A 21,049-nucleotide genomic window follows, 5' to 3' on the forward strand; every position below is an offset into this window, starting at 1 on the left:
AATCACATCAACCCATATCTTCCCACCCTGGCACACCACTGTGTACGTTGGTCAAGTTTTTGACATCTCATTTCAATTTTTTGACAATTTGGAAGGCAGAAAGGATTTTTGAGCATTCTCTGCCCCATCTACAGACAGCAATACTGTCTTCTTCCCTTCTAGGCTAAGTTCAGCGTTGCTACATGTTCCAGACCTGCTTTCCTTATTCCCATCAAGTGCCTTGTTCACAGTTGCAGAGTGATTGCTTTAACATATTGTATTTACATACACCCATGACAGATTTTCACTTTCGCATGCTGTAAACCTAAACAAGGAGAACTGAAGGCGACTGACAATCCTGCGTTCAGGTTTAACAAGCAACAGATGAGCAGAGAAGCCCTGCACTCAACTGAATCATCTCACTGTTCTATTTTAAGCAAGTACTTAAATATTTGACAATGGAGAATAAAAAGCAACTGTCAAGAACCTTGCACAGGTTGGCCATGGGACTTAATAGCAAAGAGAATGTAGATGTTAAAAGCCTAAACTAATTAATAGTGTGCCCTAGCTAGACTAAATCTAGTTCATCACACCCATACCTGAGGGCTCAGAGTTTCCTTCCCCTATTCAGACAAAGGCCTTTCAGGGTACATAGGGCCAAACCCATCCACCAAAACCTCTGGAAAATTCAGTTTCTAGTGCACTGCAGATAAGTCTTCAGGTTCTGAGGAGACACATAAACCCCTCAAGTGTTGCTCCACATCCAGTTTGAAACAAGCTTGCCCAGTGCATCACACAGCAGTGTCATAACCAGCGTAATACAACCACTCCATTCCAGGAATTGCACCTTGCCCTTGTGCAGTTCAATAAGTGGGAGTAAACATGACAAAGTATGCCTGTTTAGAGCATCTCCAGGTCATCCACCCAGCTCCATGAAGTCCAGGAAATGCTCTTATCAGATGATAGGCACGTCTTCTACAGTTGTTGGCAAAGGTGGGCATCCTTGCAGAGTTTAAAAGTACAGGCCAACAATTAGGATCTACCCACCACCACTACACCAGATATGCAGGGAAAGCTTCCAGTCAAGTGGCAGGATAAAACTAATTATAAAGCCAAGGTTGGGACACAGAAGTTACCCCAGATCTCTGCCAGAGAGATGTATAGTTTTCTTTTAGCAGATAAGTTCTTGTAGATAGCCAATACAGATGTTTAAAGCAAGCCCGGACAATTCTGGTGTTCAATTATACCTGCACTAGGTGTAGAAAGCTCTGCCAGCACAGGACACCAGCAAAGTGTTCCTGTGTTAAAAGCAGAGAGATTTACCTTCAGCTGAAGTTAGCCCAGACACCCTTAACTATTCACACATTGAAAAGGCCTGCCTCATTTCACATTAGCAAATAAATAAGCTACTACTGCTTTGAGACATATACCCTATTCAAGGTGGGGGGAATAAATCCTCCCTATTCAGCAAGCTTTATGCAGAGTCTTAACCTAGCCTATCTTTAAAAATCCGAAGAAATAGTTTGTCTTACGCTTCCTTGGCAGTAAAGTTACTCCTCACGTATGTAAGACTGCTCTTACAGTTGGCTGGAACGTCATACCAGGACACTGCAACTCTTAGCACAAATCTGGGTGGAATAGGGGTCTATTGTACTTTCTTAGTAGATGTTAACATTTGTTCCTATTCTCAGCTATCACAACTCATGGTGAGTACGCACAAGCTCTGTTTTTGCTAAGGAGACAGCAGGAAGAACTTTGCATTATGAACAGTACAAAAAAAGGAGACTCTTCACTCTGAGCAGAAGGTAGGAAGCATACCTGTAAGTTAACATAGCTCCCAAGTGTATGCTACAGGAAAGGAAAGCAGTGTTTTCTCTTTAGAGTTTAGCTTGTAGCAGAGACTGAGAGCTGTAACTCCTTTTTTTCACAGGGGTTATGTAATGGGACAGCATTAAAGTTCATAACTAGCACTTCCAGACTTTGCCTGGAGCTCTTAAGTACAACTCTAGGATTTACTGCATATTGTGTACCTACCCAGTGTTCATTAGTCATGTTATTGCCCCTTGCTTAAGACTAAATACCAGGCACTACTACTGAACCAACATCTCCAATCCAGTGATGTGCAAGCAGTCCAAGTAGCATGATGGGAAGCGTTCGTGAACTAGTCTTCGAGAGCAGGTTTGAGAGAAGCTGGGCTTCTGAAACAGGAGAGATGCACCTGCTGTCAATGTAAGCTGAGTATCCAGTCTCTGAAGATAACAGTTGCAAGCAGCCATGGATTTTTCAATTACTGTGCTTTTAGAAGCCATTTCAAAGGTTAACCTTACTCAATTCACTAGCATGCTGCATGAATGAAGCCGTTGAAGCACTTTTAAGTGTCTTAATTGCCCTAATAACTAGAAGTGCAAAGTCAGTATGAACAGAAAGAGCCCATTTTCAGCATGGTCCATCCCTGCAGCCAGCACAGGCAGGCTACTAGGAACTGCAGTATCATAATGAGAGCTCCTGTAGTCCAAATGCTGCTCAACTTCCAAGGTATGTCAGTGCTTCAACCAGGAAGCTAGAGCTGTCTAGGCTGCCTTCACTAGTTGTCCATCATCCAGACTTGACCACCAAGGCAAGTGACTAAATCCAGCTCCAGCCATAAAACTGGCAGGCAAAATTTAAGTGTCAGTCCTGACACAGGAGTGAGTTGTTACTTTGTCCTGCTGTGAGCTACAGCCAGACAAGTTCAATACATAGCACGGCATCAGAAAACACACTCAGCCATGAGCCTGGAGACAAACCAACAGTATGGATGTAACATAAATGATTGTTTATGGGTTGAAGAAAGACTGCAAACAGGACACTGCTACAGCTCAGGAGTATGCAAATACGTTTGTTTTTTGTTGACTTTAATTGCCAACAATCTTAACTAGTGATGCTTCTACAGCTAGGACAAGCTTTTTTTTTTTTTGCTTTATTTTACTTAAAGCTTGTACTCTCCACAAAATCCCGTTAAAAGGCAGCAAGCAACACAAGAAAGTACAGTTTTATTATCACTTTAAAGTGTAAGGTCAGTAAGTGCTTATGAATTACTGCAATGGCATAGCCTTCATGAGGCTTTGAGAAACAATTTCGTAAAGGCCTAAACCCTCAGATTAAAATGTTAGAGAAGTTGGCAGATTCTGGAAACTTAAAATGGTTTATTTCTATCCTGTTTGGAGACTGTTTGTGACCAAAATTACTAACTTCTTGCTGTCCAGAAAAAGACAGAATTTAAAGACAACTATCAGAGAAAGGTTTTAGCCACAAGCTACAGTAAAAAAACCCCAAACTTATTAAGAGATGAGAAGTGAAGTTTTGGTCTTTGACTTACAGGATAGTTAAGTAGACAACTTAAGTATTTGGGCAGTAGCTTTTCTCTGAAGCTACTTCTGTTCAAGTATTTCATATCCCTTTCCATTACCAAGCACAGAGCTCTAGCACTATTAGATGTCAAGTTTCAGCACCTGCAACTTGAACTTTAAGAGAAGAAAACTGCTCACAAATTAGGACGGGTGTAAAGTTTTATTCTTTCCCACATGATCCTATGTCTCACTGGATAACACTCACATGACTCTAGCTAGGCTTTTTGCTGATAAGGGCCAAACATACTTTCATCAGGGAATCAAAGCATTGGGGCCTGTCCACACCCAAGGATGCAGAACACCAGATCTAGATGTTATATAGAGGCTCCTATAAGTTTCCCAGGAGTTACAGTATCTGGCACTCCTCTTTCAGAATTATTCAGTACCAGGACCAGCAATATCACATCTTCCCATTATTAACTGTGTGCTCTCTTCCCCTTCCAAATAGGGAAGATGAAAAGCCAATCCCTAAGTTTGGCTGTGACAGCCTTGCAGTGCCACACTTTTTAAACTTTTAGAGGCTCCTTAAGGAGCCAGAACTTACAGAAATGAAGATCATCTAGGTGCTTAAATTCTTCTGGGATTTAGCACCATCATCCACCCAACTCACTACCAGAGAAAATGCATCAGTACCCCATGATCTGAAACACCAGTAGTGTGTAGAAGCTAGAATGCCAAAGAACTTCAAGTAAGATGATCATGCTTTCCCCTCCTTACTGTGGAAGTCACTCAGTCCCCCCAAGTCACACACATGCCTGCAAAGCAGCTGTTCACAATCAGTACAGAACAGCAATACTCTGGAAGCAGAGGCACTCATATGGAAAAAACAGTAGCACAATCAATACTGAAGTCTACATTCATATGTGAACAGAACCTGAAATTACTCAGTCAATTTGAGGCTACATTTTAAAAATGAAAAACACAGACTAGAATACATATTAGACTATATCTTCTCTGAGTTTATTTAGGTACATTGGCACCTTTCACAGCAAAACCATATGCAACTTCTGTAAGACACCTACACTGCCTTGAAAAGGATCGAAGCAGTTGACTTCAGGGCACAACCAGTTCAACTGCCATGTGAACTCCATGTTGGTGGTACTTCCAGAAGCGCAGGCACATCCACTGCTGACTAGCGGAGGCTTTCCAGGCCAAGGCAGAATTGTTTCTTCAGCCTGTAGACTAACAGTGTAGAACCTGGTCTGATCAGCTGTGTGGGGTTTACTTGGCAAGGTTTTGGTAGCAGCATTGTGCAGAGGTGGGCTCTGTGAGAAGCCAGGGGCTGCTCTGTGCTGGACACACCTGGTTCCCCAACACACCCCTGAAGACCAAAGGTGAGCCCATGAGCCAAGTTGACAGTGCCTCCAAAAGCATACTTAAAAGGCAAAATGTCACATGGCAGGGAGGGGGAAGTGTGAGAAGGAGGTATTCTAGATGCCAAAGCAGAGATTCCTCTGCAGCCCATACAAGAGACCATGGTGGAGCAGATATTGCCCTGCAGCCCATGGAGAGGATGCCATGCCAGAGCCACTGGACACTTCCTGAAGGAAGTTGCATCCCATAAACAGCCCATGATAGAGCAGAAGCCTTTCTGGTTTGCAGAGTCCAGATACCATCCTCACACTTCAGCTAAGAGCTGCCCATGCCATTTAGTCCTGTAGACAACTTACTGCCATCTTGCTTGTCACTGGAGGTGACTGCGACCTAAGAAATACAGGGATAGTTTGAAATCTAAAAAGGAAGCTTTCCCTGGCATAAATGAATAAAACAACAAATAAATCAACCAAGGAAAGGAATGGAGAATTAAGTGAATGCAAATGATTAATTAGTTCTGTTTAATCTTGTCATGTTGACTGATACCAACTCAGAAGTTCTGAGCTCTCCCATCTTTCCAGGAGAACTGTTGACCTTTCAGACTGATAAAGAAACATCTGCCTTTTGTTTTTCTTTTCTAGCCTAAGAGCTTATATTGCAATTACCAGAGTGGATTCCAAGCTTCAACCAAGACAGACACTTGCCAGTTACTCATTCAGTCTTCCACAACTGCCTCTTTAGTAGCTTGTAGTGTCTGTTGAATCACTGCCAGTTGAGTTTTAAAGTGGGATGACTTCATAGTCTTACTCAATTTCCACAAAGACTTCTCCCAAAGTGAAAAATCACATTTAAAGGGAAGCTTCCTACAAAGTCAAACTCACTGTCTGAAAGTAGTAGTTCTAACTAAAACCATTCAAGCTGAGCAGCTTTTGCACTGGGTACCATCAGCTTCCAGAAAATACCTAAGGCAGAGGCACGTCTCTCTCTAAAGTAAGGGGAAACTTCCTGGTGCTTTCCCTTCACTTCAGGAATCTGGAGCTCCAAGCCAAGTGCTCAAGATGAACAAGAAGCTAGGCAGCAGCTTGACAAGTTTCATTTAAACAGTTGATATTGCAACCCAGCCCTGCTTTATAAGCAAAAATAGGGACAGAGCCGGGGAATGAGGAAGAAGAAAGTACTCCTTACTCTTTGGGAAAGAAATTCTTCCTTAAACACTGTCCCCTGCCTATCTGAAGATGTTTCCTCTATTCAGAGCCATCAAATCCTGGTTGCAATTTAATACAGAGCATTAACTAAGCAAACTTCATCAGTGTCAGCATTTGTAAGTGCTGTCTTCAGTTAGTATCTTGTTGAATCCAGTAGTGACTTCATCCAGACACTTTGTGTAAACAATGCCTAGCACTGGCGTCAATCACCTCACAACAAAACAGATGCCAAGAGTCTTGTATTTTTACATCAGCATCTGCTAGTGAAACAAAAGCCACTAGCAAGTCCCACTAAAGCAATTTTAGATAAGTATGGTTCTACCCATCCGAACACTGGCATGAGATTTAACAAGATTATCTCTTCTCACTTGATCCTAATTGGTTGCCTTAGGAAATGTATGGATATGCATGAACATTAGTCTGCCATACAGGGAAGAGTTGACATGCTTGGCTTAGGTTGTTTGTGGTAATCCCTAGGTTTGCTTTCTAATAAATACTAACCAGAGTCAAGCCAAAGATAACACCCTATTTTGTCCTCTTAATCTAAGGTGACCTCATCATGTCTACCATTAGCCTTCTGGCACTTCCTGAATATAAGTGCTTGTATTCTCCATGGTTTTATGCAAGGTGAAGACAAGGAAAGAGAAGTGAAAGTCATCTTCAGCTTTTGCTCTGACACGCTGCAGTTAATCACTACACTGAAAGGTTGATTACATCTCTACACCTGAGAAGAGTTTATCAAAGCTGAACAAACTGAAGAAAAGCATGTCAGGTGGAAAAATCTATGTGCAGTTTAACTTCATTTACTTGCCCCAGTGATTTGCAAAGAAAAGCATGAATTCCTGAAGTTGGACTCACCTTTGGCAGGAGGAAGGCTTCAGGCAGGGTTCAGCAAGAACTACCAAGTTCAGAACTGTTCTCCCACTCTCCTTGCCCTGCATGAACAGAGGCACACACAGGGTGCACATATCTTGGAGGGTGTGGAGCAGAGTTTGACAAGAGTCTGGACATAAGGAAAAAGCTAGTCAGAAGCTTTTCGTGTATAGCTATTATCGAGGTGATACTATCAGTGGGCAGGTTAACTTAGAAGTAGTTTTAGTGGAGGATCCCCATGTAAGGTCAGATGTGGACACTTTCTTAATAAAAGCAATAATGAGCTAAGAGTTGCATGGGACACCTGAGAAGGTACCAAGTTTAACAAGAAGAACAGTTACTGTGATAAGATACCTACCATTTTTAACATAAGGAAAGAGAGATATGCCTTTGGAACTCAATAGTCTTTGCTACAGTGAAAAACCTGCTGACAGCTGAAGTCAGACTTTCTGTTTGGGACTGTCATTCACCCAACAGCACAAGTGTTGCTTGCGGTTTTTAAAGTTTCAACTAAAATCAAATCCTTTCTCTTTGCAAATTACATGGGATTTTCCTACTGAACTCTCCCCATCTATTCTGGGCCTCCTGAGAGTGGAAGCCCCTGGGTTACATGAAGCAATTGCAGAAGCTTTTTTTTAGTTTGTCTTCATGCCAGCAGAACTAGAAGCAAATCTTGGAGACTTTTACATATATTCTTTAAGAGTTCCGACAGGAAACTTAAAAACTTAGTTTACTTCTGACACTCACTAGTTATTCAAGCTGGATTAGAGTCTCACATATTCTGGCTCAAAATGTACTTGTCATGCAACTGGGTCAATTAGAGATGTTGAAGGGCAGGTTTTAAGAATGCTCAAATTTACCCAAGTGTGGCAGATTTTTTCCTCCCACTCGGTTCCAATTTTGGCATCAAAAAACTCGTGTTCTAGAAAACATACTGAGTTTTTCTGAAGTTAACTCTACAGGCAAAACTCAATTTGGAAGTTGGGACTGATTTTTTTTTTATATTACTTTCATGCAAGAACCACACATACGAACCAGGATAGCTTCATCCTCCTAGGATAAGGGCTAACATAGCTACACATTATAGCTGTTTATACAATGACAGATGTTACAAAACAGAGCAGATGAGTTAAGGTACTTTGTCCTATGGGTGCTTTTACATCCAAAGTAGAAATCTGCAAACCATTCACTGCAGTATGTGGATGAGCAACATCTAGCTTCAGTTCCGATACTGCTGTCAAAGTGTTTCAGGTAAAGAAGCACTTTTTCTTTTGTGGTAAAGAAAAGCTCAACTTCTTTCTGTTCCCAATCCAGCTAGTTTGGAACTCCTTTAGGTATCTATCGTTACCAATAAAAATCCTAAACTTTAGTCTCATTGACAACTGAGGACAAAGACAAGAAAAGCATCATCAACCCTAGTTTCACACTCATTGCTTCCCACTCCCCATCCTATTCACCCTCAAGAGGCACCTATACTACCAACAACATGGCAAAAGTTTAACTTGACTAGTTATTTAAAGCTCCATCAGCCACCTGATTTTCAGGGTGTGCATAACTGGTAGGTGAGCTGTGAAGTTCAGGAGAGTTCCCGCAGTTAGATTTTAATAATTCTGCAAGTTTTAAGAAGGGTAGTAGCTTAGGTGACAGCTCAAGTCCAGCAGAATACAATTTTTTTTCTGTCAACACACTTGTTACTTCAGGGGAACTGAGAAGAGGACAAAACCTGGCAACCTTAGAAAACTTCAGCTTTCCAAGTCTTCAGGAGCTACAGCCAGTAACATCCAGACTACTTCAAAGTCAACTGACCTGCCTCAATGTAAGAGTCCTTAATTTAAAAAAGAAAACCACCATGAAGTTGGAGCATAAAGCACTTTGAGTTCACTGTGAAGAGAATACTCAGCTCCCTAAAGTTCCTGAAGATCAGCATCCAAAAAAATAAGTTTGGACTGACATACTTCCAGACAATGGGTCTAACCATCATTAATACACTATCACTAGCAAAGTATGTTTATGTCCATTTTGTAAACACCTGTAGAAGTTGCAGCACTACTCCTTCTACAGTTCAAGATTAAACTAGGAAGAGTAAAGCAAGTGCAAGACCAGTTACTGCCACCAAGAGAACATCTTGCCTCGATGCAGCAGAATTTCACTGGCTCTACAGAGCACCTAACAAGCTAAAGCTTATAGAAGACAGCTTTGACTTTCAATCCTGCACCTAAGGGTATGATTTCTGCTCCTAAAAATACTGTCTGTACCTGTGTAATAGTAAAGAAGGAAAGATATAGCCTATAGACACTGACAAAGTCAGAGGAATGCTAGTAGCAACCCTGATAAAAATTCATAGCAAATTCCTTCAATGTTTACCCCCTTATGGAAAGCATTAGCCACTCATTGGGTAGCACAGCCACTAGCCATCACTGAAATACCTTCTTCCACCATTAGGTATTACCTATTCATAAGCAGCAGCTGCTTTGCCATCATTTCATATTTCACCTATAAAGCTGCAGGACAGCATCTCTAGAATAACCTGAGGTGTTCAGGTACAGCAGCCAGAAGCACCTTTCTCTTACAGTCAAGAAGTAAACCCATGGCCTTGTACACATGCAGTACACTTAAGATATCCTATCCCATGGCAACTGTGTTCAGAAGCTAAGGTAAAGCTCTAGCAGGATAGATTTCTGCATCAAGCATAATTTTCAGGAATATTTCAGATGCATTGCATCCAACTGAGGGCAAATAACACCACCAGCAGCAGCACTGAGAATCCAATTGGCTACAGTTTGTTACAACAGCAGGAAGATATGGCAGCAGTGCTGCATTACTGCCTTACACTAGATCCCTTACCAGACAGAACACCAAAGCCCTGGAGGTAGATATTGGTATTGTTTTTAAATTAAAAGGGTGGAGCAAATTCTTCTAGATTTACATATTTTTAGATTAAGACACAGAAAGGGAAACAAGTGAAGTTAATCTCTAGAATTGTGTAGCAAAAAAAGCAGTGTTCACTGCATGAACAGCCCTGCTCATTTTATACGTATCAGTCCTTTATGGACTTCTACCTTAGATTTATTTTGCTTCCGCTAAGACTGAGAACTGTATATATTAAAACTTACCTTTCCCTTACAAGTTTGGACCAGATTATCCTCTAGTGTTCCAGACACATACACATTTTTAAAAGCTACTTTTGCACACAGCCTATCTACTTTTGCAACACTTGCCGGCTCACTTTTAAGAGCAGGGGAGTAAGCCAAAAAGCTCCAGGTAGAAGCCAACAAGAGTTGCCACCATTGTGTATGGTAACTAGACCCAAATCAGAAGTAGCTACTTGGCTCAGACAGAAACCCCTTTATCTGGCCAGTATCCACAAACTCCAACTCATTTAATATCCTCCACTTGGCAATTACACCCAAGAGCTTCTGGCTTTTTAGTTCTTAACTTGTACCTCATTCCACCAAGTATCTGTTTAAACCTAAGTGTAGACTGCATGTAAATCTGCTTCAAAGAAATGAGAAGGGAAATGGTTTGATGCACCAGCTAGAATAGGCTCTTTAATCTTCATGTTACGCAAGGGATTCTATGCTGCAACAAAAATTTATCGTCCTATCTGCTTCTGAGTAGTGTGTATCTGGTACACACAGAAGCAAGATCTAGAGATAGTGTACATCTGGACATCTTTCCTAGGTATGTGTCCCTGTTGTATATTAAAAGATACCACTACCTTTACCAGGTGTTTTCACCTGAGGATGCTTCCTTATCTAGTTGATTCCTGGTTCACTCCCCCTCTATACCAGAGGTAGCCATACTGCTGCCTCTGCAGCCCAAGGAGCAGCCACAAGCCCACTCAGTTTCACAGTGGCTGTAGAATATAGGATAGTTACCTTTACATTAAGACTGTATTGGATTGTTTTAATTTGCAGGCATGTCAAACCCTAAAGTATTAAAATTACACCTGAAGGATCAGATGATCTCATATTTCAGGCTCTCTGTATAACCAAAACAAAAGCTCTTAACCCAGTATTCTGGAACTCCACAAGAGTATACAACAAGGACTATTCCATGCATCACAACGAGCCTAAGTATAGCAGCTGAGCTAGCGGACTTCTCTCATCAGAAGGCAGAGTATGGTTTCCCCATGCAATTTAAGCAATTGATCTCAGTCATGGAATAGGGAAGAGAACAGGGATGGGCAACATTTTCCACATTCCTTCTAGTCCATGACCCAGCTAATGGTTAGAGAGGACTGGTAGCCAAGAGAAACTCTGAAACAGAATCTGCCCACTAAGCGTTTGGAACCCCTCCTCCCTATTTGAGGATCAGCACTTCCCTCTGGATATGATTCCAACTATCATTAACTGGACCAGTGGCCAAGAAGAAACAACTTGCTTTTTTGAGTTTTATCTGTTCTACTTCCCCATCTTTCTTATTCCTACACACCTTCCCTTCCTATGATTCTTTCTATCAGAAGCTCATCCATGAAAAAGCCCTCACCTTTACTACCCTGTAACCTCAGCTTTAATCAGCTGTCTCAGTGGCACAGAACATCAGGCTTCTACTCTGACAAGGGTGAAATTACATTCTTCCACTTTGCCATAGGACTTGGAATAGGGAAAAATTGTTAGGCCAATACTCTTCCAGCAGTGGGTCAAATTTAACTTTAGACTGACAAGGGTGCCATGTAGCCTACTGAGCAAGTCTCATTAGACTGAGTCTATGCATTGCACAGAGAGAATGTTGAATGCAGACAGTTTGCTTCTTTCCCCTTAGTCACTGCAAGTCAAAGCATTTGGGGCAAGGCAACCCAGTTTACAGAACTCTGGCATATGATCTGGGTCTATACTCAGGTACTGAGCAGTGTGGTACTCTGTGGCACTTACCTGTATACTACTGTCCTGCCCACATTCATTCATGTTCTTCATCCAGAGGCAGTAGTTACTCCTTAGGAACTCCAGCCCAGGAGAGGAGTCTGGGTGCCCATGGCAGAGCAAGTTATCTGCCTACACACACCAGTTTCTGCATGACTTCCTCCACCTGCATGGAAGAGTCTGCCAGCAGCACTGGTGGGTAGCTTGCCTAGGCTTTGCTGCCAGACTCTACTTGACAAAACCCTGAGCCAAACTTTAATGATGCAGCCTGTGTTCCTATAGTAACTAGCGTTATTTTCCCACCTCTAGGCACAGGTGCTTCCCCTCAAGGTCTAAGGTTGCTCTCATTTCACACCTACCACTCACTTCCCCACTGCATAGCTACATGCCACTCCAAATGAGAACACACCTGTCAGTGGGCCCTCAAAAGCAGCTGGCTCAGCCACAAGCCAGTGGGAGGCAAAAATGCACAAACCCAACATGCAGGTATGTCCTCCCAAGCAGGCTACAGCTGGGAGACCACCAGGGAAAAGTTTGACAGTGCAGGCAGTTGAGACTTATGGGGGCTCCTAGGCCACTGCTCTGAGGACAGAAGCACAACCACCCCAGAGACACCAGCATTAGAAACATTTGACAGGACAGCCTTCCACCAAGGCTAAGGTTGGCACCTTAGCATCAGCCAGTTACTCCCAGGCCACCCTTAAGGCTACCTTGGAAGGGTCACACAGACGAGAATGAACCCCTTCATAAGGCAAAGCCTCCGTTTGCTCCATCACCCCTCCCCACACTGTAGGGACTGCATTTCCAGCATGTGTAGGCCTTTTACTCAGATAGTACAGACTTCCCCCAGCAATTCCTGCAGGGGAGCATAACAACCATGTTTGTCTCCTCAATTTCATAAGAAATCACATTTGTGAGTGGGCAGGTCCGCTATACAAGGCAATGTTTTCCTCACCAAACAAGCAGATGATTCCTCTCTAATACTTATGAATATCACTAACACTATCTACAGTGTTACTGCAGCATCCCACAGGAGTCTAAGTTGCATCAGGAGGCTACTGTGATAAGGAGAAAAACCATCCAGGACAGGAGCCATGAGCAAGATTTCAAGGTAAGGCCTCATCCAGAGGGAACCAACTGGTCTCAGGCTGAAGAGCTGCTGATAGCCTACATGAGGTCACATACAAAGAGCTCCTTTGTATGGTGGGTGGTTGTTTTCACTGCCCTGAGTGCAAGCTTTACACTCTGGTGTAACTAGCTATGCTTTCCTGCTGTTACTCTCCTAGAGTTACAATGCCTCCCCCACCACCACCACCAAAAAAAGAAAAAAAAAAAAAGGGCAGAGTTACATTCTCAGTCTTCACCAGAAGGGTTTTGGTGCCAGAATACTCCCTCCTTGTACCTGCAGGCAGTAAAGCCACCACACACAGAAAGCTTCACAGGGCTCACATGTAAGCTGATGAACACAAGCCTTGTGAGCCAGTCAGAAGAGGGAGACAGTTACATACCACATTTGTCATATCCTGGTAGTTTCTCTGTGTAAGCAAACATCTCACACTGACCTTCACATCTTACCCAGAAAGCTCCAGCACAGAAGTGATTCACCCACAGCAACAGCAGCCTTCAGTGTTGGGGTAAGGACTTCACAAATGGAACTGCTTCTCACAAACAAGCATAGGAAGCTTAAAGTCCTACCAATGCAAGGACAGTAGTTAAGCTTTTAACACAACAACAAAGTAGGCTTCATAGTTCAAGTTGCAAGTTTTAACATCCACTTCTCTGCTAGAACTTTACTTGATGACAACGCAGTTAACTCCCACCGCTGCATGCCAAGCTCGGCTCAAGGTCTGCTGTGCGAGAAAGTCCCTGGATGTTGGGTCAACACCAGAGACCTTGTGGCAGCTGCCAGGGGCAGGGGGGCTCTGACAGGAAGCCATGCTGACACACAGAGGCTGTATGACAGTCAGCACAGCAGCCTTCAAGGATTAGGTTCAGTTTCACCTGTATTGCTCCATGCTTAGCTTTTAAATGTGAGCATAAAGTTTATTGTGTAACACTTAACTGCACTGTCAGATGTGCCAGCCCCAGAAGAACTGGGGATTCAGCAGCCAACTAGGAGACAAATGGGTTTTTGTTTGTTTGGGTTTTTTTGACATAGTAATGTCGCAATTAGTTTGAGATGGCACGATAAGAACATCTAAGATATTTAAACAGCAGTATTAATATTTCAGAACTACTATACCACTGAAATGAGGTTTACAGTCATCTTACCAATTGCTTCAGGCCATCTGGAAATGAAAGAAGCCAAGACAGCATCTGCTCTGCGCTGATGGCAGTGAAGATTACCCTAGCACATGACTAGTGCTAGAAACTTGAGAACTGGTCCAAGAGGTTATCATTGTAGGTGTTCTACCAGCTACAGAGCTTGCTGCCACCACCAGCAGAAATACATGAGCAGTCTCTTTTTCTGTATCAAATCTTCTGGTGGCCAGAAATCTTTCATTAGCAGCAGAGGTCATTAACATGAGTGAAATAGTCTCATAGCGAACTCAGAAGCTGAGACAGTTGATATACCAACTCGAAGACTACATGGAGCAAGTCAAATCCCACACTTTTTTCCTGTTTAGAACAGGTCCTGCCGTTCCAATACTAATGTATTGGAACATAACGTTTTAATGCTTCTCCACACAAGAATTAATCCCGTTCCTCAACAGTTGCATAATGTATAAAAAGCAAATCAGATCAGTTTCTTTGGTACACATCAAGGAATTCAGTTGTCTAAAGTTCTAAATAGGAACAAGGAGGGGGAGAAATAATTAGTATACTCTCTATATAATTAGAGCTTCCACTTAGACTAGAACATCTCTCACCCAACCGAAACAGAGTATCTGTAACCAAAAGCTATTTGCCATAGAGTAACAAATCTGTCCTGTTAGGGGATGCTCGTCTAAAGACTTGCCTTTGGGTACTTATTCCTTCATTAAAGTTAGTCTCTCCAACAGTAAGGAAATCTAAAACATTAAAATGCTTTGGTTATTACTTATCAGTGTAGACCGTTGCAACGCAGAGTGATGATTAAGCTCAAACCAAGAAACAAAATTCAGTCATTGAAAACCTGTCCTAAGTTTCACTCTTCTGTTCTAGATCTCCTTCATATGGAGCCCCTTGCTTTATATTTTTATCATACATCCTTTTCTGATTTCTTCCCACTATGAAGAGCAGTGTCCCTAATAGAGCATGTGTAAAGACACCTGCTTTGTGGAGTCTTCCCAGCAGGGCTGCAATAAGAACACACATGCAGCTTCTTGGCACAAGCTGCAACACTGCTTGCTCCTCCAGAGGGAATGGCAAAGCTGCAGAAGACTTTTCAGCACTTTTTATCAAGGTTTTATTTGGGGCTCTAAGCAGTAGCCAGCTGCAGCACAAAACTCCCATTGCTCTGTGGCACTCCAGTTTATGCACTGGAATCTGTGGGTATCTTCACAGTTTTACTATCTACTCCCTTCCCTTTACAACAGCACTGAACTGGAAGGTCCCCCCCATCTCCAACCAGCATGTCTTTCAAGGACACATAGGGCATGTTTCCATGCATGAAACTAGGAAGGAAGTTACAGTGACTGCCCTGCCCTCCCCTCCCATTTCTTAGCCCTCTGCTGTCACTGGGGGTACAGATCTCCAATATTCCAGAAATCCAAGCCTGTTCCTAGGACAGCTTGACTGCTACAGTCATGTTCTGCTCCTTTTGCTAGCACTCACCATTTTCCTGTGCTAGTATTGTCATACTGCCACCAACAGTCTCTGCCATAAATGGAGCAAGTTCAGCATGGTCAGGCATTATACTCAAAAAGCAGGGGGCCTACACAGATCAATCTTTCTGAACTAGAAAGACAAGGGTCACAATTTATTATCCAGATGAGGGAAAACAGCTTAGCGGCACAATCTATTTAATCTGCTATGAAAGAGTACTGCTCAAATGTACACAGAGTAGGAGATGCAAGAGCCAGCCCAGTCAAGCTCCCCATCTATCACTTTGGGGTCAAGGAGGGGAAACAGCAAGACCTGACTTGTCACACAACTGCAGATCTCATGCCAGCAGAGAGGGAGGCACACAGGAAGAGAATATGAATAGAAAGTAAAGACTGATTATCTTTTTCCAGAAGACAACATCCTTCAGACAGACATTTTCCAAGTACAGTCAGTTGACCACTTCCATAGTGCTCCTTAGACCTACAAGAGAAGTGACCAAGCAATTGTGTAACACAACAGAAGCTTTTCTAGAGTCTGTTAAGTGAGGAAACAAACCACACAACAGCCTTGGGCTTCCAAGTTATTTCTAGGACACCCAAGGTATTAGACTTACTATGGGGCTTCACTTGGGACAGTTGTTATTAACTGTTGGCGGGCCACAACATATGTACGAAAGCCAGATGTTTCCTACAGCTCATTGACACTTCCCAAGTCTAAGGGATTCATGTCACTGCTCATAGTTTTACTATAACAGGAAACAGCAAGCTTTGCACAGCTTTTGAGAGCCAGAAGTACCTCAGCAGGGCATTAGATACTAACTGCACTTGTAATTGACCTTGGTATTCAAGTAGTCATCTTGAACTAACTCACTTCATCCAAAAGTTTGATCCCTTATTGGCACAAGATATGTAGATGTACCTATTTCACTTCAATACCCTTAGTTTTTCATCATTTTCTGCAAACAGTAGCAAGGCATACTTCTCTGCCTATGTATTCAGTAACAGTGCTGGCTGCCTAGCCTAGCAGCAACACTACAGTAGTAAGAGGGAAATGCAAGGAGAAAGATCAAGAACTTGCTTCAAGCATTATTGCTGCTCATTTAAGCTCATTGAGTAGGATTAAAAACTGCTGTTCACCTTTAAGAGTATTTCAGCTTGCAAATATTGTAGTTCTAGTGCTTACCACACAGAAAAGAATATGTGAAAGGGTAAATATCACACCTAGCAATTGAACAACTACATGATCAGACTCCAGAACTGCAACACTGACACCCCCCTCCCCATCCAGGGAACGTTCCTGACAGAAATATGCTCTTGATCACAAGTCAGCATGAGAAACACTGATGTAACTTAGTAATCATCATTAAAAAATGAATAATAAAGAATTTTCTTGCGTACATTGGAATCTAAAGTATGGCACCTTTATACTAATGATAACTTTACTGGCAATGTCTAATCACTAGAAGAGATGAAGCTCAGGGGCTTATCGTATCAATCAACATGGTTGCAAATGAGCAAACCAAACTCCCCACCTTCACGTGCACTTAAGCATGACATTTAGAAGGGTGAGAAGACAGGTTTCATCAGTTAAACAGCCTGCAAGTTCACAGCCTTCCACTTAAGAGATCATAAGTTTAAGAAGTTAAAACTTTAAGGCACATCTTTCTACAGAACTGTAGACATTGATGCTCACAGCTGATATTCTCCCCCAGTCATAAAGGGAGAAATAGCAAAGTCAGAGAAACAGCAAAGTCCATTCACTTCAAGCAAAAACTAAATCAGTAGTCCTTTGTACTTGGTTTTCCACTCTCCTGAAGTAGCTCCCATTCCAAAGACGACACAGCACAGGGAGCAATTAAACTGCCTTGTAAAGTGCAGTATATAAAAATGGCATATATGAAAACTGTTTGATAGACAGGCTCATTGTGCAATTATGCACTGCCATTGGGATTTTTTGTTTTATTCTTTGTTTTAATTGCTCTTCATTAAAGCATTTAGATACCAACGCTAATGAAAGGCCCTAGACATCTAGCCAGACTCTTACTTATCACCTCAAAGCTCCTCTCTACTTGGCACCACTCCACTTTTGAGGTTTATGCTTGGTATCGGGTAATACAGATATATGCATAAGCCCCCTATGTTTCCCCATCCTTTACAACAGGTCTCCAAGAATTTATGACACACACACTAGTTCTGATCTGCCACATTCTAACAGTTGCTGTTACACATCTGGCTGTAAAAGAGGCTACACAGCACAGCTGAACACAAGGACACCAGTGCAGCCAGTACACTTTCCATAACTCTGAAAAGCATTTAACTGCCACCATGGTCAAATAGCACTTCTATTAAAAAACTAGAACACTGTGCTCAAGTCCCTTATTGTTATACTTTGGCCGAGTAGAGATTCCAAAGACTCCTGGTCTTGCCTAACCACGGTGTAAGTTAATTAGGTACTACATTTCATAGCATTTCAGACTGATGGGTCAAGAATGCGCATGGTCAATGCATCCAACACGCCTGCAGAGAGATCAAGTTTTTCCACTTACCCAGAGCTGTGCTTTTATTGCAGCATTGGCTGAAGAACAGCTACTGTTTTGCAGCTTTATAATTGAAAGCTCTCATGCTACTCTGTAGTGGTGCTGCAGCAGTAACATTAGCTCACTGGGAGGACCATATTTAGAAAAGATGTTGGGTTCTCCCCCAGAGCAATGTAATAGTTTCGTAAGTGAAATTAAGAGCCCCAGTAAGAGGCAAACATTGTCAGATTAAAAAAAACAGAGCTAGACTCCTACAGGGAGAAGTCTGGGCTGAAGGCATCTAGCTTTACTGCAGGGATTCCTTTAATCCCTACTTGGAAGCATAAAAAAAAGAAAGTCCTAAAGGCATGGGCTGGGCACAGGGGCAACATTAAATGCGAGAAGAGCCATACAAAAACCCAGCCTGCCAACCTACCCCCCCCCCCCCTTTTTTTTCCCTGCGCCAACTACCAACGAGTTAACGCCGATGCACACACACTTCGCGCATACAGCCGGTACCCGGCTTTTAACGAGCGGGGAGGCCCCACCAGGGTCTGGGCCCGCGGGGCCGCGGGGGGCTACGCGCCCGCCGCGGGCTGGGGGCGGCCGGGGCTCCCCGCCGGCGGGCGCCGGGGCTTCACCTGCGGCGCTGACAGGGCGCGGGGGCGGCGGGCCGGGGGCAGGGCAACCTGCCGCGGCGGGGCAGGCGGGAGAAGGGCCGCCCCGCCGCCGGGGTGGTGGCTCACTTACCCGGGGCCCCGTGGCTCGGTGGCCGCGACCCTGAGGCAGATACACCAGCAGCAGCAGGGCCAGCAGGAACGGGCGAGCCCCCGCGCTGCGCCAGGCCCGCGGCACCATCGTCCCTCGGGGGGGCAGCGGGGTAGTGGCGGGGCGGCGGGGCTCTGCGGCCACCAGAGGCGGCTCTCCCGGGCGGCCGCCCCTCAGCCCGGCGGCGGCGGGTCCGTTGGCGGGCGGAGCGCGGTGCCCCGGGCCGGCTCGGCCGGCTCTGCCCCCTCCCGCCGCGGCAGGTTACCCGCCTCGGCCATGGGGATGCCCGTTATAAAGCCGCGGCGGGGCGGGGCCGGGCGCCACTGACTGCGGCGCTCACCTATCGCAGCGCGGCCGCCGCGAGCCGCGGCGAATGGCGAGGCGACAGGGCCACCCGCCCCGCCCCCGCTCCCGGGCGTGAGGCGGGCGGCGCAGGTTGGCCCCGGGCCGCGCGGAGCTGCCGGCGGCCCGGCGAGGGGCGAGCGGCTTCCCCGTGCCGGCGGCACCTGGAGCGGCCGCCGCGCCCTCAGCGGCTGGCGGGGTGCGCGGGAGCCGGGCAGCGCCGGCGGGGCTGCGGGAGGCGAGCAGAGCCAGCGCGGCCGGCACTCGCCGCGGGGCTGCGCCGCTCGCCCCCGCCGCCCGCCCCGAAGCCCTTCTGGGCAGCCCCGGCCCCAGCCCCGCGGCGGCGGCTGGCCATGGCGGTGGCAGCTGGGCCGTGCAGTCGGGTCGGGCCAATGAGCAACCAAATTTGACGTAGGAAATCACCTCACGGTCCTCACACCGCTTTCCTTGGGGTCGGCACTCTCGGGCCAAGGCTGCTGTAGCAACAAGTTCATGTCTCGGGGTGTGTAGGTCCCCTTGTCACCTCTATGGCTCAGAACGTGGCTGAGCCACAGACACGGCCCGTCCCTGAAGATCTTCCCCAGCTTTCGCAGCTGCAAAAGTAGCCCCACAGCCTGTTGCTCTACATTGCCCAGTGAAGCCCAGAGACCTTGTTGTGGAGATGACGTGCTTGGAGTCTTTGCACCTGGAAAACCATCCCCAGATGCTGTTTGAGATCGCTTGAGACAGCAAGCCCGAACCATCCCAAGATCAGGTTCAACATCTCTTGAGACAACAAGCCCTCTAGGCTGCATGTGGGTCCCAGAAGGTCCAAGCACAACCAGGCACTCAGTAATGGGAAGCTTGGGTAGGAAGGGAGTGTTGTGTCACACAACAGGCAAGTGGGTGCAGCTGTGGGGCCAGAGCAGGAGCAGGGGAAACACGGAGATGCATCTACCGGCAGGGCCCAGTCTCTGCAGGCATGTCTGTCCGATCTGGAGCTACAGAGAGAGCAGGACCATGGCAGTAAGATGTAGACCCCGAGCGGTGAAGAGCAATGCCAAGCCTCTGTCTACCTGCTGACTGACAGAGGTACCTTGTGAACTGGCCTGGCTTGCATTTACATTGAGTCCTCCTGTACTTTTTAAATTATGAGCATGAGTTTGATGGAGGGCATGGCAGGGCAGAGGCCCAACATTTTGCAAAATAATATGCATGGGATGTCATTGCTGTGCACATAATAGCAATAATAACCTTTTCAAGGGACTGTTTTGTGGTGCTTTTATGGAAACACACAAGACATGCAATTTCTTCATACAACGTATTTAACTTTCTTAGTGACCTTACAAGAGGCAATACTCACACTTGTAAAATTCCCTAGAGTGTATCCGCTAGGTATGGGGAGGGGCTGCTACGCCCACATGAAGAACCTTGTTACACAGTAGAAGTCATATAATTCTGGCATCTTATCAGAGCAAAGCAGACTGTTTAGCTATAGCGGTTGCTTTAATCTTTCTTTTCTTAAAAAAAAAAAAAAAAAAGTACTTATTTAAAAAATGCCAGTACGTAACATTTGTCATTAGCCTAGGCAGGATAAGCCGTTTGTTACTCACGCGGAGCTCTGCCAGTATTCATTATTCTTGGCTTGCAGATCTCTCTGGAGCTCCAAACCCAGCAACCCATACAAGCCTACCGATGTACCTTAGTCCTAACCCTCACCACTCTGCTATCCTAGTCCTAAGCTTTGCCAACTCTTCTTCAATATGGCCTGCGGTATCCTCTGATTTTCCATTTCAAAGTCTCTCTGATCCACACCTGAACTTCTGCCATTCCACATGACATGAGCAGAGAGACCTTGAGGGGAAGAGGAGGGGGAGAGCTGGGAAATCTGAATATGAGTGTCCTTATGTACATCAGGATCAACTCTGTTGAGGTTGGACAAGTTATACCAGTGCGCACCTGACATCTGTGAAAAGACAGGCAGAATCTAGTACAGTTTTGTTGAGGCGGTGATCCCACCACTGAAGTACCACATCACCTCATAGTTAAGTCTTGATTAAATTCCAGTCCAGATAA

The 21,049-nt window shown here is 44.8% G+C and overlaps 1 protein-coding gene across 5 annotated transcripts in view; it reads right to left on the reverse strand.

Moving 5' to 3' along the window:
* Window positions 1–18,888, reverse strand: part of SMOC1 (SPARC related modular calcium binding 1) — a 133,617-nt gene extending 114,729 nt beyond the window's left edge. For all 5 annotated transcript variants that reach the window (XM_074824334.1, XM_074824336.1, XM_074824335.1 and 2 more), the window contains exon 1: window positions 18,635–18,888. In XM_074824334.1, the coding sequence (XP_074680435.1) occupies window positions 18,635–18,742 (108 nt within the window). In that variant the 5' untranslated portion in view covers window positions 18,743–18,888. The remainder of the gene's footprint in view (window positions 1–18,634) is intronic.
* Between the last annotated feature and the right edge of the window lie 2,161 nt (window positions 18,889–21,049).

This window comes from Strix aluco, chromosome 4 (assembly GCF_031877795.1).
Source record: "Strix aluco isolate bStrAlu1 chromosome 4, bStrAlu1.hap1, whole genome shotgun sequence".
Taxonomy (NCBI): Eukaryota; Metazoa; Chordata; class Aves; order Strigiformes; family Strigidae; genus Strix; species Strix aluco.